The 27,510-nt window shown below is 40.0% G+C and overlaps 1 protein-coding gene across 2 annotated transcripts in view; it reads left to right on the forward strand.

The window, feature by feature from the left end:
* The first annotated feature begins 398 nt into the window (after window positions 1-398).
* Window positions 399-27,510, forward strand: part of Tango9 (transport and golgi organization 9) — a 167,531-nt gene continuing 140,419 nt past the window's right edge. Inside the window, exons 1-2 of one of the 2 annotated variants that reach the window (XR_010859287.2) lie at window positions 399-829; window positions 11,725-11,872. Coding sequence is in view for 1 of the 2 variants with exons in the window: in XM_067140926.2 (XP_066997027.2) it covers window positions 753-829; window positions 11,725-11,872 (225 nt within the window). In the remaining variant the exon portion in view is untranslated. The remainder of the gene's footprint in view (window positions 830-11,724; window positions 11,873-27,510) is intronic. The other variant, XM_067140926.2, reaches the window with a different exon arrangement.

The raw sequence follows: 27,510 nt of genomic DNA on the forward strand, positions 1-27,510 counted from the left end.
TGTATAAGTTCTGGATAAGTGTAAAAGATAGCCAAGAGCACTAACTTCGCCACTCGCGAATAAATAAATAAATAAATAAATAAATAAATAAATAAATAAATAAATAAATAAATAAATAAATAAATAAATAAATAAATAAATTACATACATACATTATCATTATAGACTGTTATGCCTTTCAGCGTTCAGTCTGCAAGCCTCTGAGAATTTACTAAACGTCGCCACAATCCTAAAATAAATAAATAAATAACCCCCCGTCCCGTAAACTAAACTTTGCTATTTGTAACTTTCTGACTTCGGATGCCGATCGAGAAGGCAGTGGATAGAACACTTTTAATCAAATCGACTACAATGTTTGAACAATCGATCGATGTTACGTCACGTGCGGGTCTTGTGCCAGGGTTCAAATCTCTCGTCTAACCTCCTTGTTGTTCCTTGTGTATATTAAGTTGAGTCATCGGGAGTTAATGGCACCGTTGGAATTTGTTTGATGTTCCTATCGTCATTGAAACAAAGCAGCCTATTAGTCATATGATAAACTGTACTGGTGGGAGGATGTAGCGAGGGATTTGTTGGTTGACTATAGTATTAAGTCTTTGTGACATTTATGGTGTCGATGTGTGCCTTCGTTGTACGAGTATGGTGCTCCATATGATTTTGACGTTTGTCAAATAGGTTAGAAATACGAGTTCTCTATAAAACCTGTCGTGTTTAACTATCGGAATCTTCAGAGTTTCTATTAAGTGTTAAGGATGGCATTCACAAAATATCAGGCCTTTCTTGCCATCCTTTTAGTCTTCACTGGTTCTTTAAATACCATTACTACAAAGTAAGTACAGTAATTCACTGACATTTTCCTTAAAATTGGCAGAAGTATACCTTTTATTAGTATTTTAGTTGTTTTAACTCTATGCTTTGTATTTTATACGAACCTGTACTCAAAACGTTAAAAATCTGGAACAAAGGAAAATTAATTCAGCCGTCAATATGTTATTTTTATTTTTTGGATGGTATATTACCATGTATGTTCTGTGCAAGAAATCGTTCTCGTAAAGAACTTAATGTTGGCAAGTTTAACTTGTGAGAAAAGTGTCTTGTGTTATATGGGTATCTGTACCGTATTTTTTCTGTGCAACTTACTTCTGTGACGTTAAACCACTAGCACTAGCAAAAAACCATAATTTATGAAGTCCTATTAATTTAATTGATGTTACATTACTGAGAAATTTAAACACAGCATAAAGTGAACACAGGATACCTTAATGGCATGAATTTCAACTATGGATTGTATTATGGAAACATGCAGAGAGTCTAGATGCATCTTAATTCAAGGGTATCTAGTAGCTTTTTCTGTACTGCTGAAAGGAGGTACAAGAATGATTAGTAGTAGCTAGAAATCAGCTGGCACATCATGAGTGATAGGCTAGAATTTTTCATGTTGGATAGTCTTGATGTGTAGCCTGCGTGGCTCAGGCGGCAGCGTGTCGGCCTCTCACCGCTGGGTTCCGTGGTTCAAATCCCGGTCACTCCATACGAGATTTGTGCTGGACAAAGCGGAGGTGGGACAGGTTGTTCTCTGGGTACTCCGGTTTTCCCTGTCATCTTTCATTCCGGCAACACTTTCCAATATCATTTCATTTCATCTGTCAGTCATTAACCATTGCTCCAGAGGAGTGTGACAGGCCTCGGCAGCCGGCACAAGTCCTATCCTCGCAGCTAGATGGGGCTTCATTCATTCCATTCTTGACCCGGTCACTGACTGGAAAACAGGCTGTAGGTTTTTTCATAGTCTTGATGTATGCTACATCCAATGTGGTAACAACCACCCCACTGTCAAGCTACCTGTAATGTGTAGAAAGTATTTAAAGCAAAATTTCTGGAAAGTCGGATGTGTTGAGTGGTTTACTTTATCATTGTAACAAATGTTGAAAGTCAAATCACTTCAGCATCTGCAGGTCCATGAAACTATTTACACAGTTACGTTTAAGGGCACTGCTGGTGAAGTGGTATAGAGGAATACTGATGGACAAACATAATTGAACTGCATTTCTCTTTGAAACACTGTTTAAAGCTAACTTGTTAAAATCCATTCCTATATTCAGCCATTGATCTCGCGTCAGCGGTTCCAGAGTAGGCTTCGGCCTATAAATAGCCACGGGTGGTCCGTGGTCTGACAGCTCTGCATTCAGACCGACCAACCGAGCAGAGGAGGAGTGGCCATGGCTCTACGATTGCACTACGCTTTTGTATTTGGAAGATGGAGAGGGGCTGGTGCCCACCGTTGGCTGTCCTGAGAATCGTTTTCATGGTTTTTCATTCTCCTGTATTAAGGCGAATGCCAGGGCAGTTCCTGGTAGCCTATAGGCCAGGGCCACCAACTGTCTCGCCTTCTCATAGAGCATCTCCTTCACCACAACACTAGGCCTATGTGATTATTATATTACATGTTCCCTCTCCAGTTTTGTTCTATTCCCTTCCTGGGATCTGCATGTGGGGTATTTTAAGATATTTCTAGTGCTATTGGAATGTTGCATGCTGCTGTGAAATGTCATTTTGTCTTAGGTGCTAGATTTAGTTTAATTCCATCTGCCATGATCATGGAATTAGCCTCCTTACCACTTGGCTGGTTTGGTAAGGAGAAAGTGTGTGTTAACAGAGTGTTACTGCTGCTAGCTGCAGTTAAAGTTCTGACCTGTGCATATGGGAATTTTGAGAAGTTTTGGAGGTTCTATGTCTTTGACTATATCAGCACTGTTGCAAAACGGCAAGCTGGCTTAGTTTTGTTTCCTCATTCCTGTTGTAAGGGATGGAACAAAGTGCATTGAGCCTTGTAACAATGGCTCTACAGAGCAAGTTCGCTGTGCAGTTAGGGTCGCATAGCTGTGAACTTTCATTCAGAAGATGGTGGGATCAAATCCCACCTTTGGCAGCCCTGAAGATTGTTTTCTATGGTTTCCGCATTTTCACATCAAGGCAAATGCTGGGGATGTACCTTACTTAAGGCTATGGTCGCTACCTTCCTAATCCTAACCCTTTCCCTTCCTCTTCCTTACAGAGCCAAAAACCTTTGATGTGTTAGTGCGACATTAAACCACTAGTAAAAAAAAAATTTCTGACTGTGAAGAGAAGAATCTTCAAAGTGTTTTCTTGCATTTTCCTACTTAAAGTTATGACAAATACTATGTTTGATACAGGACACTGCTGCTTCCTTCCCAAATCTAACTCAAATTCTTAGCACTGTATATAAGTACAGTGTTCCAAGTTACTAAAATAACTTGACTACTGGTACTTATCTGGGTTAACTCTTGATGCATTACTACCATTTTTGTGACATAATTTGTCTTATTAAATCCTGAATAGTTTGATGTAAACCTCAAGCTTTATTGTATAATTTTTTCAAAGCAACCTTTATTTATAGTGAAGAACATTCGTTTACAACCTTCTCCCTTCCATGGCTGTCTCAACACTCTGAAGCACATGGCAAAGAATAAGGTTCAATAGAGTTGTCATTTTACCTGTAATTAATCTTGTCCCTTCCCATTCATCACAATAGTGTGTACTCATTTATGTCTGCTACCATATGTTCTTAAAAATCACTCCCAGTTGAAATTTGGGACATATCAGTCCTAGGCTATTTAAAAGAAAATGTCTATAATGTGATATTATTAAAAGAGAGAACATTGACAACCTTACAAATTTTTGTTGACTGGTCTGAAGGTTTGCCGGTACAGTTTTGTTTGTACGTTAACAGCTCAATTAATGGTGGTTGGGTTATACAAACTTAGGACACCATATGAGAAAGGATGTTACAACATTTTTCTTAACCGTAGGCCTACAATTTCATTTCTGTGCATTCTTCCTAGATTATAGTGTGCATTAATAAACCTTACGCTTAATATCCTGACCATCTGCCTGTGTAAAATCTCTGAACATGCCTGTAAATGTTTAGTTCAAATTCTAAAGGTATTTGTGCTTGAAGCAGAAAGAAACATCATTTGAACTCGGTACTTTTGTGATTTTTTTTTTTTTTTTCAGAGGGATGCTTTGAATACCAAAGTAATTGATAGTTTACTGTGAAAACAATTTTGCAGCCAAAACTGGTAGTAGTACAAATTTATGTTTTAGAGTAACTGTTGGAGTAGGGTGCTTGTGCAGTCTGTCGGCTACTTCTCTCCTTACCTTGATACTGTTCAATTTTAGTTGATTAATATTATTGTACTTATCATACTCAGTGTATATTTACTGATATTGTCATGACTTGAACAAAGGAGTAATTTTTTTTTTTTTTTTTTTAATTTTAAAATGAATATTTCAGATGTGTTTTCATCAGAACAGAGGCAAGAATATGGCAAAAATTTTACCAATTGATACTTTCAAATTCTTATGCTCATTATCCTCTTGGGCAATAATTATCTTTGGCAATTTTTAGCTATTTTATTAATTGGTGCACTAGTTACCTATTATTTACATATTATACAGGGTGTCTGAAGATGTTTTGGAAAATGTATGGGCATAATAAACCCAATAATGTAACAGAGGATCCATCACCGTTTCTTCCTAAACTGTTTGGTTAATCACCAGGGGTAACTGATTCATCTTTGTCCTGAGATATATTGCACTGAATTTGCAACAGAACATTAGCGGTGAAGAGTGTTAATATTACCACTCAAAATTCCCAAGGAAAATGTGTGGGGTATGCAGAAATTATCAGGACCTCTACTAGCGAACTGAGCACAGACATGAGCGCATGACTGAGGACCGCACAGTATCAGCTGTTTACATGTGTTGTGCAGTTGGCAAGCAATACAGGTGAGTTCATTATGTGACTCACCACATGTAAGGGATGGGAGAGGACAAGTGGGGCATTGAGAAAGAGAAATTTAAAGGATAACTTCCTGTAAGTTTTCGTGCTTGTGCCCTGTGCCCGGTGAAACACACTATCAAAATAAAATGAAATTAAAATATTACCGGTAATATTCACACTATGTATGATACATAAACAGCGGAAATCATTTACCACTAAACATGTCTCGTCAATGGCCCAAGGACTCTAACGTTGAGCTGTAAATCTAAATAACGTAAAGATCATGTTTGTCATTAATAGTGGTGTACATTTCTGATGAACACCTATCAAAACACAGTAATGTACAGAACTACTTTGGACTTAGTTTTATTAGCCTATATCCTAGGATACTCTGTTCTGAACTTCGCCTTTAATACCTGTCAATACCACAGGACATGCTTGTAGTTTTTATTTTTATTACATAACTTGTTATGTGGGTATGTCTTCTCAGTAATTATTTTTGCAGTGTGGCAAACTTTGATATTTCATGTACTGTGTTTATCGATATACATACGTACACACATATCCCACGTTGTTCCATCTATACGATGGGTCGGCGAATGAAGCTCCTCGACCAGCTTCTGTCTTTGTACTTTTCTCCTTCAGTGTTGTCCCAGTACCCTCCTCGTTGCTGAATGTTGTTTTTCACCATGTCTGTGTATCGCATTCTTGGCCACCCTCTTGATCTTCAATATTTTAACTGCAGATCATACATTTTTCTGGGTATGCGATCAGGATCCATACCATTTGAGTCTACGCAGAGTAATGTTATCGTGCATTCTGCCAACCTGAGCCATGTCCCTGATGTTGTCATTACGAATTTTCTCTCTTGTTTTTTCAACCATTGCTTGGACGAATCTCATTTCAGATGCCTGAATCCTTGCTTCATCCATACTCCTCATGGTCCAGGTCTCATTCCCATATGTTGAAATTAGCATGTAAAAAGTCGGATAAATTGCTCGCTTGCATTTCATTGTTACCTTTGGGTTCCATGTTAGGTCTCAGACAACTCTCCAGCTTGAATCCTGCTGGTAAGTTCCTCTTAAATGGAGCCTGTTGCTGATATCATGCTTCCTAGATATTTGAATTTGTTGGACATCTTGAGTTGTTTACCCTATATTTCAATGTAACCTTCAGGTTGACCATTTCTTTGCATAACCAACACCACTTTTTTCCTGACTGAATCTTAGGCCGTACCCTTTAGCTGTTACTGCCCATGCATTGATCTGATCCTGAAGTTCCTCCTTGGAATCTCCCCATATACAGATGTCATCAGCAAATAGCATGACTTTCAGTTTGTTGTCACCGTTTTGGCATACGTGTTGTTGAATCTCATTCATCGCAGTAATGAAGAGAAGAGGTGACAGAACTCCACCTTGTCTTAGGCCTGTAGTTATTCTAAAGGCTTCCATCATTCCTAATGGTGTTTTGAGGCAACTACAGATGTCTTCATATAAATTCTTAATTCGTTTTATTATGTCATTGATTCCACTTTTTCTCAGTACTTCAGACTTTGTCCCTGCTTACAGCATCAAAGGCCTCTTTGATATCCAGGAAGGCCAGCCAAAGGACCTTATGTTCATAATACTTCTCCATTAGCTGACGCAGTCCAAATATTAGATCAACTGCCTTTCCGGAATCAGTATTGTTCCTCTGATAACTTTAATTCTATCAATGGTCTTATTTTCATTTCTAAAATCCTTTCATACAGCTTTCCCACTTGGGAAGTTAATGTAATTCCTCTGTAATTGGAACATTCCTTCCTGTCACCTTTCTTAACCCTCCAAGTGGCAACGCCTGATATCAGGCTTTTTGACATGCTCTTTATTTTAATTTCGGTAATCGAATTATTATTTATTGAAATGTGCTAATTACGAATCAATCGAAGGAGAAATGTTCGGTCATAATCATGAAATAGTTTGTATAATACCATCTTGCACTAATCTAGTGTAAATCGTTGCCAAAGTAGCGTCAAAATCCCGCTGTCTTGTGCTAGCTGCTACATACTCAGCGGCCGGCCACACGTATGTGTCAGCTGAGCCAGCTATATTTAGTCGCCAGTTTTCCTTCTGATATCAATCTGACCGAGCTCGATAGCTGCAGTCGCTTAAGTGCGGCCATTATCCAGTAATCGGGAGATCGAGCCCCACTGTCGGCAGCCCTGAAGATGGTTTTCCGTGGTTTCCCATTTTCACACCAGGCAAATGCCGGGGCTTTACCTTAATTAAGGCCACAGCCGCTTCCTTCCACTTCCTAGGACTGATTGTTTTCAGTCCTCTTTCAGCAGTTTTCCTTTATCTTATGGCCATCTTCCATCTCCTTGTCACCTTGTCTCCTTTGGGTTGTCCTGCGTCCGTTCCTGTCTCTCTTCAGTTTTCTTCTGGCAGTCTTCAGTTTCCTTTTGGTCGTCTTTCATCTCCTTTATCCACCTCTCCTGGCTTTCTACGATCCCCTACTGGCTTTCTTCCATTTTCTCTATCATATCAAAGAGCACATTTAGCTGAGACTCCATTTTCACGTGGCCTCTGGTCTTAACTGCCATGCAGTAATTAACACAATGAAAACGTAAAAGTTTGTATGTGTGTAATACCTGCCAAGTATTCCGGTTTTATCTGCGCTTCATTTCGCTTTCTGCGGTCAAATTGGATTTGTTTGACTTTCAATAGTAGCTGGTAATAAGAGATGCAGTGTTTGAAATTCGACCAGTAAATCACATTATCGATTATCACTGTGCTTTTGTCACCTGTTCAAGCTCAACTGCTACTTCATTCACTGAGATGTTCCCAAACAAGTAGCAGGCTGTGATTTTAAAGAATAGAAATCCGTGAAAAGTAGCAGGCTGTGAATGTATATATAACTACTTTAGTAACTGCGTAGTGCTTCGTATCAGCTGTGAAAGGCTTTGTTTGTGTGTTGGTGTGAGTAACATTGGTGGTAGTTATGAAACTTGTGGAATTGTGTGATGAATTTATTGGTGATTTAGTATTTTTAGTGGTGTTTGTATTGAATTCAACTAAGAAACGGTATTATCAGTCTTTTAGCGAGGCATATTCTGTTTAATTTCCTTGTTTTATAAGATCACGGAAAGTGTTCCCAGTGTTCAGTGGAAACAGATGTGCACTCGTCAAGATGTAACTTTGTTTATTTAATTTCAGGGGCGATCATAACATATATTTGATTTGTATTAGTATTGTTTATAACCTACCCCCTTGCCGTCCTTTTTATTATGTCTTAAGACTTTGCGACGCATGTGAGTGTTCAAAATTTTCCGCTCTAAGATCTTCCGGATTTCTCTTTTTGAAAGTTGGCAAGTATGGTGTGTGTATCCACTATACTCACACTGTCCGGAATGCTCCCGATGGTGGTTGAAACCTGTAGTATCTGATCTGTTGATTGATACTGATTACAACGATGTATCACACACAGGGTCTATTCTAACTTCTGACAAATAAAATGACATCTGTTTTAACTATAATTTATTTCAGGGCAACATATTAAATGCATGTACACACACACACACACACAGTCTCTCTCCATCCCAATCATCCGTGAATGGCCAAACTTACTAATTGCTGTCTGTTTACATGTCTTTCTTCCTTATGGCGCAGCAGACGGTCCAACCAGTTGCTATACTTGGGGACGACTGATCCTTGCTTTCACTTCCCCAAGTCCAGTCACCTCATACAGCAGCTGTGTGTAGACCGCTGGATTTGAACACAGGGCTACGGGCTACACAACACACGATGACTATTTCTTGGTTCGACTCCAGGGACAGGCCAGTAATTCAGAGTCACATGCAGTGAATAACTAAACAGTATTCAACAGTAGGACGATAAAACAGCGAATGTTAATGTATGTCCATGATAGCGGCTTCCGTCGCTGACTCATGGCGATCCTCAGTCAACAGAAACACACAGTATCTGAGGTAGTGCACAGTCTTCTGTTCTGTCGTCTCCAGTTCATCTACGTACTGGACTCTCTGACATCACAACTACAACTCCTGGTTCAGACATCGGTTGGACACTAGCGACAACCAGACACCTCTGTCATCCTCAGCCCAGCCATCGAACCCTAACACTCAGAGTCTCACACTGATTCCGCCATGGAGTCGAACACTGACTATAGCTCTGCCACGGAGCCCAACTATCACTCAGTCCAGCACCAACACTGACCCCACCACACAGCCTAACACTGACTGTCCGCGGCTAGCCTCCCTTTTTATAGCTCGGATGATGGGAACCAGAAAATTCGCGAGATGACTAGAGGTGGATCATTCCCATTGAATCTCCAAGAAACTCTCACGTAAGCCAGCCATCGAGAACAATACACAGAAATACCTGCCATGCTCTCCAGGCTGTCTTGGACCTCCCCAGTCGGCTGATTCACTAGTCCCTTCCAGGAACAGGCCTGGCACGTAACAATATGGTAGACTCCACGGGCCTGTAATTCTATTATAGCATTCACTGGTGGCAGATAACTGGTTAATTTCTGGTGTGGTAGAGCAGGAAAGAGAAGGGATCTTTCCTTTGTTTTGCCAGGGACCCAGAACACCCCCCCCCAGTATTCTTATGTAGAAAAATTAACAGACGATCAGTCTGAAATACAGCATTTTCTGTGTTATTATTGGCAGGAGAACAGTTTGTTGTCTCTAGTAGAGCCTGCATCATGTGTGGCCCATGGCTGTTACATTCTGTGTTGATAATGAAACTGCTAAACTTGAAAGTAACATGTCAAGGCACGTTTGTTGTACGCAACTGCAGTATTCATGACATTAATATATTAAGTACTCAATGAGTGAAATTCACCAATTTTTTAGTTAGCTCGGCCAAAAAGGGTACATCTTTTGAGGAGAAGCATTCCCCTATACGTTACAATTCTACACATTGCTTTGAAACAAGCCCCACTTGAATATCTGCTAGCAGCAAGCACACTGTATCCCCTGCCGTATTGGGTAAGTCAATGTTCATTGATTGTTTTGTCACTAGCTAGTGGTCTAACCTGTCTTGACCAATGGTCTTGTCACTAGCCAATAATCTAGCCAAACCAGACCACTGTTCTTGTTGCTAGCTGCACCAAAGTCGGCAGCTTTTTATAGCATGTTACAAAGTCCTGTGAGCCACACCATGTTGGATTCCTAACCTCTCTTTTGCACCCCTTCTAGTAAAGTTTTACCAAATGCTAATTTTCATATTATCCCTGCGGCACTACTTTCAGCATCCAAGATATTAGATTGCAGACTGTCAGCACAGTCAACCATTAGGACAAGTTGTCGATATAGGCCAGACTGCTTACTACGTTTCCACTCAACTGAATCCCTTCCTTCTGTTTTGCACCTTTCAGTAAATGATCTGTGTAAATGATGAGCAATAAGGATAAAGGTTACTGCCTTGTCGGACCTGTATAATTACTATGAAGCGAGAACTTATCCCACCATCAATTCTCGCTGTAGCCTGATTGTCAACATACAAAGGTCACTAGGAAAGTTTTGCAATGCGAGTGAATGCTTTAGAATTTTTCGAAATTTCCACCACACTCAATACACTTCTCCTTACGTCGAAACCAGTCGCTGAACCAACTCTGGCACTTTTCTTCGGTTACATTTTCACACTCTTGATCCCATGCTGCCAGAAGCTCCTCATCGGATGAAAAACGCTGCCCTTTGAGCTTCATCCTCACTTCTGGGAAGAGTGCGAAGTCACATGGGGCAAGATCAGGACTATGGAGGGTGATCAAGCACAGTCAACCCTGATCTGGCAAGAAAATTCATTGTTACATTAGCACGATGTGCTGGAGCATTGTCTTGATGCAAGAGCCAAGTGTTGAGCCATGACCTTGGACGAAGCTGCTTGAGAGCCTGGATGACCTGAGGCAGACAAGTCTCTTTGTACCAACAGTAACTGTCCTTTGTGTTTCTAGCACAACCCGAATCAGGATGCCCTGTTTAGTGAAGAATACTGCAATCATCCTTTCTTCACTGACCTTTACTTTTGCACGGTTACAGGAGTACCCTCATCTTCAGCAGCCACACCTTGTTCTGGGATTTTGTTGGGACATTGTAATAATAAAGCCAAGTTTCATCACCTGTAACAATGCCATTGACGATACGCGAAGTCCCATTTTCAAACTGTTTTAGCATTTCTCGGCATCATTTCCCTCGATGTGCCCTTTCTAACTTTTCTAACATGGAGATGGTCATCTAAAATTGAATGAATAGCTGGTGCAGGGATGTGGAGGGTCTCTTCTACCTGCTGATATGTCAACCGCCTGTCTTGCTGCAACATTTTCCTCACAGCTTTAATGTTTTTCTCAGTCACTGATTCAGACAGTCACCCAGAACGAGGATTATCTTCAACCCCAAAATTTCCCCTCTGGAACTCTTTATACCAGCGGAAAATTGTTGTCCAATGTGGACAGTCTTTCCCCAGTACAGGAGTCATTTCCTCCAGGCACTGGTCAACAGTTAATCCACAAGCAAAATTTTAGCGGATAATTGCTCGATATTCACCTTTAGACCCCACTGACATCTTAACTTGCTTTTAATCCCACTGCTTGGTAACAACTGGTGTGCATGTCATGCCTTGCTGTCTTCTAGACCAGTTTTCACCCCTCTTTTCATCCCTCACCATAACAGGGGTGTTCAGCCAACTGTTTTCGTGTATTGCAAAACTTTCCTAGTGCCCTTTGTAAGTGCCTTTGATGCCCTCTAATAACCTAATCCCTGACTCCTCAGCCCTTTGTTATGGCCACAATCTTTCTTTAATACTCTGCTGTATGCCTTCTCTAAATCTACGAAACATTAGCATAACTATCTATTCCTCTTATAGTATTCTTTATTTTTTTAAGTGCCATGTTTTTAACATCATTCTTTTTCTTATTCATAGGTGGGCTGATAGACTGACTGCTAAAGGTTCAGATGGAGTTGAACGGCCCTTTGATCATCCATTCCTGCAGGCATGCACAATGTTTTTGGGTGAAATGCTTTGTCTTCTTGTATTCAAGTGTGTGTATTACTACTACTGGCGGAAACAGGTAACTAACTCTTCAAAACATCAGGGCTTTGAAAATGTTATGCAATATGCAGTGGCTGAAATTTTTTTTTTTACAGACTTCAAGTTTAAGGGTATGTACAGAGTCCGCCAGAAAAATGTATACACTCCTTGTCAGACTGTGTCAGGATATTGACATTGTCAGTTGCTTTGAATTTTGCAAACGGTATCAACAAATGGTAAATCAAGATGAACACTTTCTGATGAAGGTAGTGTGGGCTGATGAGGCCCAGTTTAGACTTAATGCAACACTGAATAGACATAAACCGGGCGAGTGGCCGTGCTGTTGGCGTCGCGCAGCAGTGAGCTTGAATTTGGAGGTAGTGGGTTCGATCCTTCTGTTGGCAACCCTGAAGATGGTTTCCCATTTTCATACCTTCATTAAGGCCATGGTCGCTTCCTTTCCTATCCAGTCGTCTCTGTAAGACCTCTCTGTGTTGGTGCAACGTAAAGCAGATTGAAATTTTAAAAAATCAACGTAACTGTGGGTATTGGTCACTGGAAAATTTGCATGTTCATGTGGAAAAGGCGGTCAATCTACCAGGGGTTAATGTCTGATGTGGACTGTCATCTAGGGGACCCTTTTTCTTTGATGGTACTGTCACTAGAGAAGTGTACTTGGAAATGTTATGCACATTAATTTTACCAGTTGAATGTGCATTTTATGGAGCTGATGAAGAGGTCTTCTACCAACAGGATGGGGTGCCAGCACACTACCATGTAGCAGCATGAACTCCTGGATGACAGTCCTCAGGGACATTGGATTGGATGAAGCAAGCCCATTGAGTTCCCTTCCACAGTCGCCAGATCTTACCCCTATGGACTTTTGCTTGTGGAGAACTGTGAATGATCAAGTCTGTCGACATAAGCTGCACACACTGGAGGCCTATCAACAGGAGATTACAGAGTCATGTGCAACGATCCCCTTTGCAATGTTGACAGACGTAGTTGCGGGGACTGCTCGTCGTTCTGTGTCTCTGGCAACCAGCGGTGAACATTTTCAACATCTAATGTAACCGTGTGCTAAACTCAAGCCAGTACTATGTGTGTGGGGATAGTGTGTTCAAACCCCACTGTCACAGCCTTAAAAATGGTTTTCTGTGGTTTCCCATTTTCACACCAGGCAAATGCTGGGGCTGTACCTTAAGTAAGGCCATGGCCGCTTCTTTCCCATTCCTAGACCTTTCCTATCCCATCATCGCCATAAGACCTGTCTGTGTCGGTGCGACGTAAAGCAAATAGCAAAAAAAAAAGAAGAAAAGGGGACTAATGTGGTGAATACGAAGAGTGTTTTCTAAGTAAGGTCTGTTTTGTTGTAGACACTAGTAGTTCGCGCGCATATCGCAATGAGCACGTGCCTCGTGTACCGGTATGCCTCGGGAACAACTGTGCTCAGTTTCAGCTCTGTAGCTAACCTGTACGGTTCTGTTCTGTGCTTTCAAAATGTTTAAGACTATCAACTCGCCCGCCGCGTGTGAGGTTCGGTCAGTGATACGGTTTTTGTCAGCAAGGAACCTGTCTGCTGCAGAAATTAGATTTGCAAAGTGTACGGTGATACTGTTAGGAGTGAAAGCAAAGTGCGTAATTGGGTACGACAGTTCAAAGACGGCCGTGACAGTGTCCATGATGAGGACCGCTCCGGTCACCCTTCTTTGATTACAGATAATTTGGTGGCTTCAGTTGAAGCGAAGATTCGTGAGAATAGGCGCTTCACAATAACAGGTCTCTCAAACGAATTTCCTGACGTGTCGAGATCAGTGCTTTACAACATTGTTTCTGAACAAGTAAAGTTTAGGAAAGTGTGCTCCCGTTGGGTCCCAAAACTCCTAACAGAGGACTACAAAAACCAAAGGTTTGAGTGTGCGATGAAGTTCTTGACTCGTTATGACGAAGAAGGTGATGGCTTCTTGAGTCAGATCGTAACTGGAGACGAAACATGGGTTTTGCATATCACGCCCGAATCGAAGCAACAGAGCATGGAATGGAGACACACACACTCGCCTGTAAAGGTGAAGGCCAAACAGACTCTGTCCCAGCGCAAAATCATGGCGTCGGTGTTTTGGGATAGGCATGGTGTTTTGTTGGTCGACTTCATGCAATGAGGAACCACTATCAATGCAGAAGCATACTGCCAAAAACCCTGAGAAAGCTACGCAGAGCGATTCAAAACAAAAGACGTGGCATGCTGATGAAGGGAATTGTCCTTCTCCATAACAATGCAAGACCTCACACTGCAGGTCAGAACCGCAATTTATTGGACAGTTTTGGCTGGGAAATTTTAGACCACCCACCCTACAGTCCTGATCTTGCACCGAGCGATTACCATCTGTTCCTCCACCTCAAACATCACCTCAGTGGCAACCATTACAATGATGATGACTTGAAAACGGCAGTGAACTCTTGGTTATCGGAGCAGGCGGCAAGTTTCTATGAAGAGGATATTTTAAAATTGGTTACGAGGTATGATAAGTGTTTGAACAAACTTGGCATCTATGTCAAAAAATAGTGAAGTATGTACTTTCTGAAAAAAATTTACTTTTTCGAAATAACCTTTCACTGTGTACTTATTTTCAAACGGACCTTACTTAAAAAACACGCCTCGTACGTTAACACTCAATTATTCGTGACATAGGTTCAAAACCTACATGATATAAATTCATTTTTCTTGGTAGGAACAATAATACGTACAAACAGTAAATATACACCAGATCACCTCAAACAAGCATTCGTCTGAAAGAAGGTAATCTTTTACAGTCTTAATATATAATGGGATCTGTTTTATGATTTCCTGTTAACTTCATAGGTTTTATTCCACAAAATTCTTGGTTGTTTGTTCTAGTATCTATTTATTAACATGTGTACATTAATGCCTCCTTCATATATGTTTTCGAGGTAAGTGTTTCGTATTCTTTATTTTAGAACATGCTGCAAATTCTGAACGAGACTGGTTTCTCATAATTATGGCAGTGTTGCCATGCAGTTTGACATGTAGTAGAGCAACCAATTTTGTGTTAGGATCATTATTATCTTTGGTGAAGACATAGCCCTGGTAACCCCCATATCACTGACACTGTGGGGAAGGTGAAATTTTGGGATTTTCAATGTAGGGTTTCTCCATATTACAATCAGTGAAACACACCGACTATCATTAATATTGTGCACCCCCAACCAAGTACATAACTCCAACCGTATTTAATTGTAGCTGTCAGATTCTTTGTGTGTAGTTCAGTTTCTCTGCCACTCTATTATTCTTTTGTCTGCCTGGGAAAGGTTCACCTTTATCAGTTAATACTACCTTCCTGCAGTATTTATGGCTGTAGTTTCTATGTTCCTTAGCATAGGCATGTAATTGTCATCTGGCAAGCTGAGTGGCTCGAGTGGTAGAGCACTGGCCTGAGCCCATCTTGGTAAGTTTGATCCTAGCTCAGTCCAGTGGTACTTGAAGGTGCTCAAATACGTTAGGGTACGAACATACCGAAGATGCATCGCAGCTCGCGGTCACAGTTTACATTGCAGTCGATGCCTTGATGTCACCTCCTGGTAACACACACACAGTTTTAAAAGGAACAGTTCATGTCAAAGATGCTCGCTTCCATTCACCATCGCGATTTACCAGGAGGTCTAGCGCGATGACAGAGTTTGTGTTCTCATCACTTTAGAACGGGAGGCATCGATGTAGCTTGCTCCTGATTGGCATGTTTGGATTGAGATCACATGATATATCCCCCCGTTGTACTGTGCCCTTGATCCACGTGTTTCACATAGCCCGCGTGTGTATTTGTGTGGTAGTTATGATACTTCACAATATCAATTTTTGATTCCACATTTTGTATATGTTTTGGAACGTTTCAAGGGACATTCTCGTGTATGAATGGAATCCGTCCGGCTGGTGTTTCAGTTCTTCAAATAAGTTGTGATATTCCCCCAGCGCCTACCTTCTTTGATTTGTAGGATGACCATTCCACTGGCGGGCTGACTGATTTGAAAGTAGTCACCATTGTGTGCTTATGCACATTGAATCACTATCTCCACTGTCACTTGAAAACATACTGTATACTTGTAAAAGCTCAGCAATAGAGGATAGATTATCTTTAACTTGAACACGGAGATCTAAACATTACGTCCACTCACTGTAAACACATCTCAGAACACTGAAAGGTAAACCTCGCTGGTATGTTCCCCCTCCATAGACCGCGGCGTAAACCGCGAGCTGCGATGCATCTTTGGTCTGTTCGTACCCTTAGCCTCGTGACGGTAGATTCATAGGCTTGTAAAAGCAACTCCTGCAGGACAAAATTCCAGCACCTCAGCTTCTCCAAGAACCATAAAAATGTAGTTAGTGGGATGTAAATCCAATAACATTAAAACTGTCTTCTGTTCATTTTGCTGATAGTTTCCTATGGCTGTTGTCATTGTGCATTCATGAGGCACACTTTGTAGGGAAGAGCAAGGAAGCACTTCTTTCTCCCAAGATGCAAGTTCTCCGACGAAAAAAGCGCTGAATTTACGTTGATAACGTGATCAAGAAAGTAAGGAAGGAGAAGAAAGTGAAACTGTTTGGTGATGGTCACGATCAAGGCCTTTCAGCAAATCTAGCAGAACTGCGAGCCGACGGTGAAGTGGCAGGTTTTATTCAATCAGGTGCCCCCTTTTCAGAAGTAGTGAAACCCCTCTTGAGGAATGCTAATAAACTCGTCAGACGACATCATAGTTTTTGTCGGCGGAACTAACGACGTAGCGAAAAATGAAGGCCATCAGGCTGCAAGTATTCTGAAAAGGACCTTAGGTAAGCTGACCATACAAATGTGATAGTGACAAACGTGCCCCATAGACATGATTTAACTGACTTTTCAATTGTGAATAAAGCTGTCAAGGATGCAAATGAGAAATTCAGGAAAATGTGTAGTCTTTTCAAAAATGTTACTATTAGACATCAGTAAATTAAACCAAACTTCTCGTACGAGGCATGGCATGCACTAGAATAGACTGGGGAAGCAATATGTAAGCTAGTTAATAAGTAACATTATGACAAGTAAAGATCAGGAAAAAACTATCCTAAAACTCCCTAGTCCGGGAAACATGTTAGATTCTGGACCCAATAACTTTTCAATTCAGAATGTGGGTCCAGAATTAAATACCGGTAATGACTTGGAGGGTGGGAATAGGCAGTTCAAAATATTTCATCAGGACATTCAATGACTTAAAAATAAAATTTTAGAATTACAAGTAATTTTAAATTCAATACAGGATGTTATGTTTATCTGTTTGGATGAACATTGGTGTAATAATGATGAACTTGAACTCATCAATATTGAAGGTTATTATTTGGCAAGTAATTACAGTTAGGTTAATAAAGAGCATGGAGGAGTTTGTATTTTTGCTAAGTCAAGAATTGAATGTAAAGAAAGAAAGGAAGGATCTTGAAGTGCATAATTCTGAATTAGAATTTGAACAGACTTCAGTGGAATTTAAGCATCCCTATGGTAAAAGGGTAATTCTGTTAACCGTGTACCGTTCACCGGATGCTGATGTGGGGATTTTCTTAGAAAAATTAGATCAAGTCCTTCATAACATTTACAGTAGGAATAGCAGCGAAGATGTAATACTTTGTGGTGATTTTAACTTAGATTTTGCTGAAGAAAACCTTCTGTCAACATCACAACTGCATGTTCTTCAAAGCTGTAATCTAAAACACTTAATTTTTACACCCACCCAGGTAACTGCCACCTCAGCTACGATAGACAACGTTTGTATTAATTTCCATTGTTCTAGAATGCAAGCGTCCAATAGAAATTTTGGATTATCAGATCATCATGCTCAAATTTTGCAACTAGAAATTGAGAATGCTATCAAGCTTTCAACCAAAATGAAGCAAACACAATTAACTCGTTTTATTCTCTGCAGCTGCATGTGGCAGTTTCAATGAAAGTCTTAAACTTCAGACCTGGGCTCCAATAACATTTGATCATAGCATTGACCAAAATTATAGAACCTTTTTAAGCATTTTTAAAATGAAATTTGAGTTACATTTTCCAAAAAAAACTTGCAGTAATTAATGAAACTTCAAAATAGTCATGGGTCACGAAGGGTATACAGATTTCAAATCAAAAATGTAAATTACCACGTAGATTAGCACAACAGAGTTGTGACCTGGTTTTTTGTATGAATGTTAACAACTACAAATCAGTCTATCAAATAGTTCCTAGGGTGGCTAAGATAATGCACAATAACAAGAAAGTTAGAGTTGTGCAATAAATCACGAACCATACGAAATGTAATCAAGGGAGAAACAAACACACACAGTTGGAAATAAAGTTGCTGCCATAAAAAATGATAAGGGAATACAAATGAATGACCCTCATCATTTGGCTAATTATATAAATGCTTTCTTTCTATCCCTATCGTACAAACTTGAAAATGCAAATAAATCAGATGTACTACCAGAATTCCCAACCTTTGTGCAAAACTCTATGCAATTAACTCCAGTAACAGAATTGGAAGTTCTTAAAATCATACAGTCTTTGAAGAATAAAGCTTCCACCAGTGTAGATGAAATTCCCACAAAATCCATTAAAAAATGTGCTCCTTATCTGGTACAGCAGTTTCCTAATCTCCTAAAAATAGCTGAAGTTATCCCAGTCTTTAAAAGTGGAAACTTACACTATTTACATAATTACAGACCAATATCAATACTTACTCTTATTTGAAAAATATTTGAATGTGCAATGAAAGATTGGCTTACTAAATTTTTTATCAAATATAACTTGTTAAATAATGCACAACACAGGTTCAGAGCTGGCAGTACTACTTTGGCTGCTTTATTACATTTTACACAGTTGATCATAAATGCTCTTGAGAATGATGAAACTGTGATAGGACTATTTCTTGACCTTTCAAAGGCATTTGGTACTGTTGATCATGAAATATTGTTGTACAAATTATATCAGACTGGAATTAGAGGAGTTAACGACTGGTTTAGATCATACCTGGACAAACAATCCCAGTTTGTTGAAATTAAACGTAACGGTATAGGGCATAATGAGACATCACTCTCAGGTGAAAACATAGATTTAGGTATTCCGCAGGGTAGTATTTTGGAGCCTGTTCTTTTCTTGATCTATGTGAATGATCTTCCTCACAATAAAGTAGAAACTGCAGTTTTGTGTGATGATGATACAAACATAATTATTAATAATCCTGACCCTGTGTCTATAGAAACTGAAGCAAATACAGTCCTATCTAGGTTAGAATCATGGTTTAGGAAAAACAAATTAACATTGAACCTAAAAAAGGCCCAATACATGGAATTCAAGGCATCCTACCATGACAAAACTGGAAAAAAAAAACACAACCTTATATTAAATGCAAATGCAATTGAAAATACGTTGACCACAAAATTTCTAGGTGTCTATATAGATGAAAGATTAAGATGGGATTATCATATTCAAAAAATAGGGAAGTTTCTGAGTTCTGTTTGTTTTGCCGTAAGGATTTTGTCTAATAGTTGTAGTGAAGAATGTTAGAATAGCATATTTTGGATATTTCCATTCAGTCATCACGTATGCTATTGGTCTCTGGGGCTGCTGCAAATCAAATCTTGTTATTTTTCGAATACAGAAACGAGTTATCAGAATTATATCGAGACGTAACAGGTTACATCATTGCAGACCATTATTTAAGAGACTAAGGATACTCCCATTACCAAGCATTCTACACATTAAAAAACAAAATATTGATCACTTCAGAAAGAATTTTGACAATCACAATTACCAGACGTGAACAAGAAATAATATTTTTTATTGAGCACGAGTAAAACCATTGCCTTGAGACATGTAAACTCTGTTAGAATCAGATTGTATAATAAGCTTCCAAATAAGATTCAAGATATTAGTCCCATCAGTTCATTTACCACAGCTTTAAAAAATTTCCTGATGAATAGCTGCTTCTATAGTACAGAAGAATACATGACGAAGTGCTGGTAATGATGTTATTACTTATTAACTTGTAAACGTTCTTACTATCTAGTATATAGCCTTAAAAATGTTAATGTCGCATTGATTATATACGTATTATTAACACTGCACTCATAGATTTTTATTTTGTCTTGTAAATATTGGTTATTAATATTTATTATTTAAAAAATTAAGTTGTGTTGCCCCAACATTGAGGTACTTGGTGTTTTTTTTCTTTCTTTTTCAAAATGTTCATTATTGTGCATATATTATTGTTAGTATTAAGAAATCACTTGTCAACTCCTATACTGCTGGCATATTTCAAAATATGTAATTGTACAGTCTATGGGAGCTAAGTGAATGAATGAATGAATGAATGAATGAATGAATATTTCTCCTATATCTTTGGAGGATATCCTGTTTCAGAAACTCCTAATTGGAATTTGCCTTCCTGCTTCAGCTGTTTCCTCTTTAGTTCAAAGCTATCATGAATTATTTTGCTGATGAAGACAAACTGTTTCCCTGGTACACCACACACAAGGTATACCCAAGGTCTACTTGAGAGTAGTTCATGGCATTGAGTTGCTGAGACAAGTACTTGTTTGATGTCATTGCTGAAATGCCCTTTAACATTCTTGTTCCAACTGTAAACACCTGACCGTATTTCCATACATCAATGTTATTTTAGACAAAGCCTTAAATACAGATTATGGATGTATATAAGTTATTTCTTCAAATGACACATAGTGTTTACAATAATGTAATGTAACTATAGCCCTCCAATACTTTTTGAGCTGCTGTGTGTAAATTTTCATTTCCAGAAATGTTAGTGGTATTTAGGTTTTTATTTTAATGTAAACCTTATTGGGGTACAGGTAATGAATTCTGTCATTGTCAACTTATGAACATTTTCAAATAGATGTGTACATGAGGTATGAGTTAAGATATGAAAATATTTCATTTTTGTAGATCAGTATCTTAAGAATTTTATTTTGAGCATAATAATTGAATAAACTGAATTAAGCAGAAGAAACAAAAAGCTGAACATAATGTCAGGGTATTGCAAATCAGTTTAGTTAAGCAACAGATGCAATAAATATTGCATTTAATGAGAACTCTGTCAGTTCTACAATTTGTGGAGTACTTATTGGAACAATACATTGCAGGTCAATTTGGGCCTCCAGCCAACTTCATTTCTTAGTTTTCATTGTGACTGTTGAAAAACTTGACTCTTGCAGGTATGTCCCAGACTTTTGCTTTGTGGGGAGCGGGGTCAATACTGATTGGTTTACTGTGGTGGCTAGCAGTTCCTGATTATACTTTCCCGTAGTTGTTAACCTGCTCCTCCATCCACTTAGCTTCTTTACCATTGTTTTTTTTTTTTGTATGGGTATAGCCTACAGGCTTTGTTTTCCCATTCAGTTTCTTCCTTCTTGAAATTGTTGGTATATTTTGTGATATCCGAGGCCATCTCCTTTCAGTAATATTAGGTTCTTCAGTCTTTTGAAGCTAATTTTGAATAAATAAATTTATGAGTTATCTGAAAGAAAAAAAAACATATCGTAACAGAATTTGCCGTTTGGCTTCAGTTTTTTTTTGTCAGATCAAATCAACCACAAAATATTTTACTAATGAAAACAAGGTGACTGTTTTCCTTCTCCATCAAGTTTCCTTTTTCGGACAGTTTAAAAACTTACTTGTTCAAAATTAGTTTCAGCAGACATAAGTTATAAATGGTTTGTATATTTGAAAATTTCTACAGCTTTCTGTTGTCCAAGAGTGGTAGTGTAGTGTAGTTGAGTTTGTCTAAGTCATAATGTACTTCGTGGCCATCCAGTAGAGTGTTCAGCAACAGAAGACTTCTGTCCTAGTTGGCAGTGTTGTTGTGTCCCTCAAATCTTGTGGTGATACTGTGTTTTGTCGTACGTCTGTAAATTTGGCCACCGTTGCATGGAATTTTGTGGACTCCTGTGGTTATGTGAGGAGTACTTGCCTTTCACAGATCTCAGGAGGTCCCAAATCTCGGTTATGGGTCTGTAGATTGTTCTTAATCTATGTACATTGAGCAGCTTACCTGTGGTCTGTTACTTTTCAAGTGTGTAGCTGGACAGCTGTAGCCAGCGGAATTTCTTCCTCCTGTTCTCTAGCTGCCTGATGTGTCTGATGGCATGCCCACTCTCTTTCCTTGTCTGTATACATTGGTGCACGGAGCTGCATTCGGATAATGTTACTCCTTAGTGTGACACGGATCACATATTTTCTTTGTTTGGTCGAACCCACTAACTTGAGTTCAGAAGGACAGTACCATACTATCTGAGCTACTCGGTCTGGCAGTGAAAGAAGATGGCATGGCTCAGTGTACCGAAGATACAACTACAGAAGTGAATGTTTGGCAGTGGATCATACATTAAGCAAGTTAATTTTGGAGCTTTTTGCTAGTTGAGATTTTCACCGTAATGCAGGCTCAGCCTTTACAGAAACAATGGAGATTTTCTGATTAACACACTAGCGTTGACGCGTACATTTGCTTTTTGCATGGTAAACTGTGGAAATGAGATATACATATTTCAGGTTGTTGTGGGCTGCGGATGTGCGTAATTTCATTTGTAGATGATAATCAAAGACATAATTTATGTTCAAAGTTACTATTTTTGTGTCCTCCTATTGGGGTGACATATGGTTATTTGGTTGACAACGCAACAGATAAAGTGCACGTCACCTCTACAGGGGTGACGGCATTTTTACGTTCGTTGTTGTGGAACCCTGTGCTATGTGTTGTGAACTGTTGGTTTACGCACCTTTCAAGGATTTCCTTGTATTTTACAGTTTTGTGACAAGAATTAATTTCATGTTATATGTGTTTCTGTGTCAAGTAAACCATGATTACCGATAAAGAGATAGAACAACTTGAAAACAGTTCAAGTGATGTTGACATTTCGGATTTGCAATGTGATGCCACCTTTTCAGAGTCGGAATTGGACAGTAGTTTGTGTAGTGGGGACACTAGCAAAGATTCCGGTGCTGCATCATGCTTGGGAACATTCTCAGGTTTGCAGAAACATTTTTTATTCACACGTAGCCCCGGTTTGAAATTCCCTCTTGAGTGCTAAACCTCAACCAGTTGATTTCTATTGTACTACAGTTAATGACAATATCATCAATATTATGGTGCATGAGACCAATGAAAATGCAAGGAATATGTTGTGAGGGAAATGTTTGAGTAGGCGGAGTAGATGCACACAGGGGACTGATATCATTTGTGCTGACATGAAATAGTTCTTGAGCTTATTGATGTGGATGGGCTTTGCACAGTTTCCCAAACTACATAATTAATGATCAAGAAAAAACAGACTATAAAATCTATGTTGAGAGTCATGTAATGAAGCGGGCCAAGTTCTTACTGATTTTGCGTTTCTGGCATTTCAACACCGAAGTGAACCGAAGTCAAGACAGGTTGTATAAAATCACCTCTTGTTCTAAAGCTCAATAAGAATTTCGAAGAACTAAATGAGCCACAAGAAATATTAGTCATTGACGAATCTATGATCCCCTTCAGGGGAAGACTAATATTTCGCCAGTTTATTTCAAATAAGGCTCGTAAATACGGGGTGAAGGTATTCAAACTATGTGATAGACAGCTACACCTACACCGCAAAAATATACTGCGGCAAATGGACAACTGCTAACCCTGGACTACCACATGCTACAGCTGCTGTGATGGAACTTATTGATCCTTATTTAGACAGTGGATCAACTTTGTTCGCAGACAATTTCTACAAGTCTGTTGATCTGGCGAATAAACTCCTAGCTGGACGCACTCGCCTGGTTGGTACCTTGCGAAGAATAGTTGGGCTTCCGTCAGGTCTAAAAGAAAGTCAAGAAAGGAGAAATGGTTGCTAAGGAATCACAGAATGGTATCCTAGCATTGAAATGGATGGACAAGTGAGGTTTATATGCTCTCAACTAAGAATCAGTTAGAATTCGTATCTTCAGGAAAACATGATAAGAGTAACACGGAAAATTTCAAACCCTCCGTAGTTATTACCTGGCGTTGATATATCTGATCAGCTATTGTCCTTTAATACATCTGTTTGGAAAACTGTCAGATGGTATCACAAAGTAGTGACGGAACTACTAATTGGAACAAGCTTGGTGAATTCATGGATTGCATACAGGAACTATCAAACATTGCCAAAGCTGTAGAAAATGTCCATCACTACCTTCAAGGAGAAATGTGCTCTTGAACTTATGTGCTTGTCGGATGAAGTAGAAACACCTCGTCACAATCGTGGTATCCATCTCCTTGTGGAGACGGAAGAAACTGAAAAGGATGAAAATTCCACATGGAAGAGAAGGAAATACTGCAGCATATGCTACGAAGAGGCTAGCGAAATTGGAGGTCGACAGGCTACAAGGAAAGTGAAGAAAGTAACATACTGTAAACATTGACCGTACAAAGCATTCTTATGCAAATCTCACTATGATTTGGTTCAAGAGTGATGTGTATCTTGTAAAAACTGTTATCCTTTCATGTCATTTATACTATGGCATAAATTCAATGACTAGCATGATATATCTTCATCTCTGTTGTTTTCTTTTGTAATTTTAACTTTCCTTAGAACAATGAAGCTCCATTGATCTAATAATAACCATTTCTGAAGTTATGTAACAACAGTATGTAAGAATAAAGCAATAATAGGCTCCAATCCACATTATTTTCCTTGCCATTAATAATTGAATTCTGATGGTTGCATATGTCAAATGCCAGAGAAATTCTACTGTCGCACAATGCACAGTGTGCTGAGAAAGGAATGGCAGCCAGGAATGAGTTAGCTGGAAAATTTATAATGTCCAATAATGAACCATTTATATTGGTATTATAAATTTACTCATTCAGGACAGATATTTCAGGTTCCCTAAGGGAATCATCTATATCATCTGCACTCTATGAACACCTTACGTGAACAAGCAGTGCACTACAACAGCGAATGGTAGAGCTACTTTCGCTTAACAGCGTAAAGTTGAGAGTCCTGGACACACTACCTTGTCACCACATAAGGGGTGACATACTATATTTTGTATGAGCGTCCGTCACCCCATAAGTGGTGACATCATCTTCAACGTGTTAAAGAAACTTGAAACATTTTCCAGAATAACTGACCTTGGTTGGTACTTGCTTCAGGTGGAGAAGAAAAGGGATTCCTCTTTAAATGAAGATCTACTCTGAGACACATCCAAAATTTGGCACAGGTAATGTTTAAGTTTGTCGTGTATCTTTATCTTTGATTGGGTTCAGCTACATGGAATATCACTCAAGTAGGTGGGGATGTGCAACAGTTACTAATGGTGTTATGTTATGAAAGTCTTGTTGCTGAAGCTTTAATCTGTGCATTTTGAACAGTGCAGTTATAACAAAAGTCATCTCGGGCAAAGGACCTTCATTCAAATACCTGCTTTTCTACTGCCTTTTTCCTTATCTTTCAGATTTTTTACGTATGTTATCTCGCCTTGCCTAGTCTGGGTGCTGAATTTTAGATTTCAGTTATTAGGGGTTCTATGTAGGATTGTTGAATGGATAGTTAATATCAACTCAAACATTCATTGATGTCCAGTTATTCCTTCAAGCGTCTAGACAGGAGAGCACACGGCTCAGGAAGAGTTCCTCATTGTCTGATGAATTGTCTTGCAAAACAGATATTAGGTCCCATAGATAGCCTGATGTTTGTGGAGCTGATTGTGGGCAATCTTCTGCATGTTACTCTTTTCCTTGCCCCATCAATAAGATTTAAGCCTGAAGCTCTAGCAGGGCAGTGGATAAGTTCATCGTGTGCCAGTATGGTGTTGTGAAGGTGCTCGTTTAGGTACACTGAGTGGCCAAAAGTCACGGGAAGGGTAGTCCCATTCGAAAATGTACAGTGTATGACCCTTGAGCGTTGCGGCATAGCTGAGCAGTCTGTCGCAGACACCAGTGTTGTGAGTTAACTGACTTTGAACGTGGGATGATCACCGACTCACGGCGCATGGGTCATAGGATTGCGGAGATTACATGCGAATTTGGGTTTCCGAGGTCAACAGTGTTGAGGGTAGATCTTCAGTATCACAGTATCACCTGCTTAAACTGCTGCACGGGAAGACCACAGGTGTTTAATGAATGGACATCACGTCGCCTCCATAGAACCATACTGGGTGCTCAGTGGGCTACTGTGAGTCAGATCACTGCCCAGTTGAATGTTGGGAGTCAGGAACCTATTTCTACCAGAGCTGTAAGGAGGCAACTGCTCCCCATAGGATTCACTAGCCGACGACCAACTCGTGTCCCTTTGCTGACACCTCGTTACAAAGCTCAACGACGTGCATGAGCTCACAAACATCGGCTATGGACCCTGGAACAGTGGCGGCATGTGATATGGTCCGATGAACCCCGGTTCCAGTTGTATCAAGCTGATGGGCGCGTGAGAGCGTGGCGTATGCCCCGTGAAGTTATGGATCCTGCGTGTCAACAAGGTTGTGTCCAGGCTGGAGGTGGCTGTTCTGGTCTGGGCGGCGTCCTCATGGTCACAATTAGGCCCCATTGTCCGACTGCAAGAGAAATGCTGACAGGTGCATTTTATGTGGATATTCTTTCAGACCATCTGCATTCCTGTGTACACAGCAGAGCTCTAGGCTATCTGTAAAGCTCTGCAGTATGCGCTGTCCGATGAGTGCCGGCACTTTCTGCTTTGTACAGCCGGGCTGAGTGGCTCAGGCGGTTAAGACGCTGGCCTTCTGACCCCAACGTGGCAGGTTCGATCCTGGCTCAGTCCGGTGGTATTTGAAGGTGCTCAAATACGTCAGCTTCGTGTCGTAGATTTACTGGCACGTAAAAGAACTTCCACGGGACTAAATTCCGGCACCTCAGCGTCTCCGAAGACCGAAAAAGTAGTTAGCGGGACGTAAAGCAAATAACATTATTATTATTTTACTGCTTTGTACAGACTCCTTGAGCTCACTATAATCTATTGATGTATGTTTCCCTCGGCACCCTCTGGTGCAGTGGATCAAGGACCTGCTGGCTGGGTGTTGGGATGCCGGCACCAGAATCACGTTTATGTGGCTCCCAAGCCACATGGGTGTAGAGGGGAAACGAATTAGCTGATAAGGCTGCCAAGGAGGCTGTCACAGTGCGCCCGTTGCCTTAAAAGTTTCCAGCCAGTGATATTCCTTCTCAGCTGAGACATTTGGTTATGTCCCATTGGAAGATGGAGTGGCAGGCCACCCCTCTTGCCAAATAAGCTAAGAGCGATAAAAGGATTTATGAAGTTATGGAAGATTTCCCTTCGGGCCTCTCGTGGGAAGCAGTGGTAATATCTTCCTTCGATCGGTCATGGCATAGCAACGCATCCTATTTACTGAAGGGCGAAGACTCCCCCTCCCCCCCCCCCAGTGTGTACTTGCAGTAGTCATTTTACCATGGTACACATCCTTATGGAGTGCGTGGACCTGGCCGATGTGCACCGTAGTCCGAAACTTCAGAGTACCATCTCCCTCATCCTATGAGATGAGCAGTCAATAGACCTAGTCATCAGTTTTGTGAGGGATAGTGGCCTGTTTTATAGTGTATTAGCAAAACCCAACAGACGTTGTCCTGCCTGTGTACATTTATTTACTTCAGCATATATAGCGACCCTGA

This window comes from Anabrus simplex, chromosome 2 (genome assembly GCF_040414725.1).
Source record: "Anabrus simplex isolate iqAnaSimp1 chromosome 2, ASM4041472v1, whole genome shotgun sequence".
Taxonomy (NCBI): Eukaryota; Metazoa; Arthropoda; class Insecta; order Orthoptera; family Tettigoniidae; genus Anabrus; species Anabrus simplex.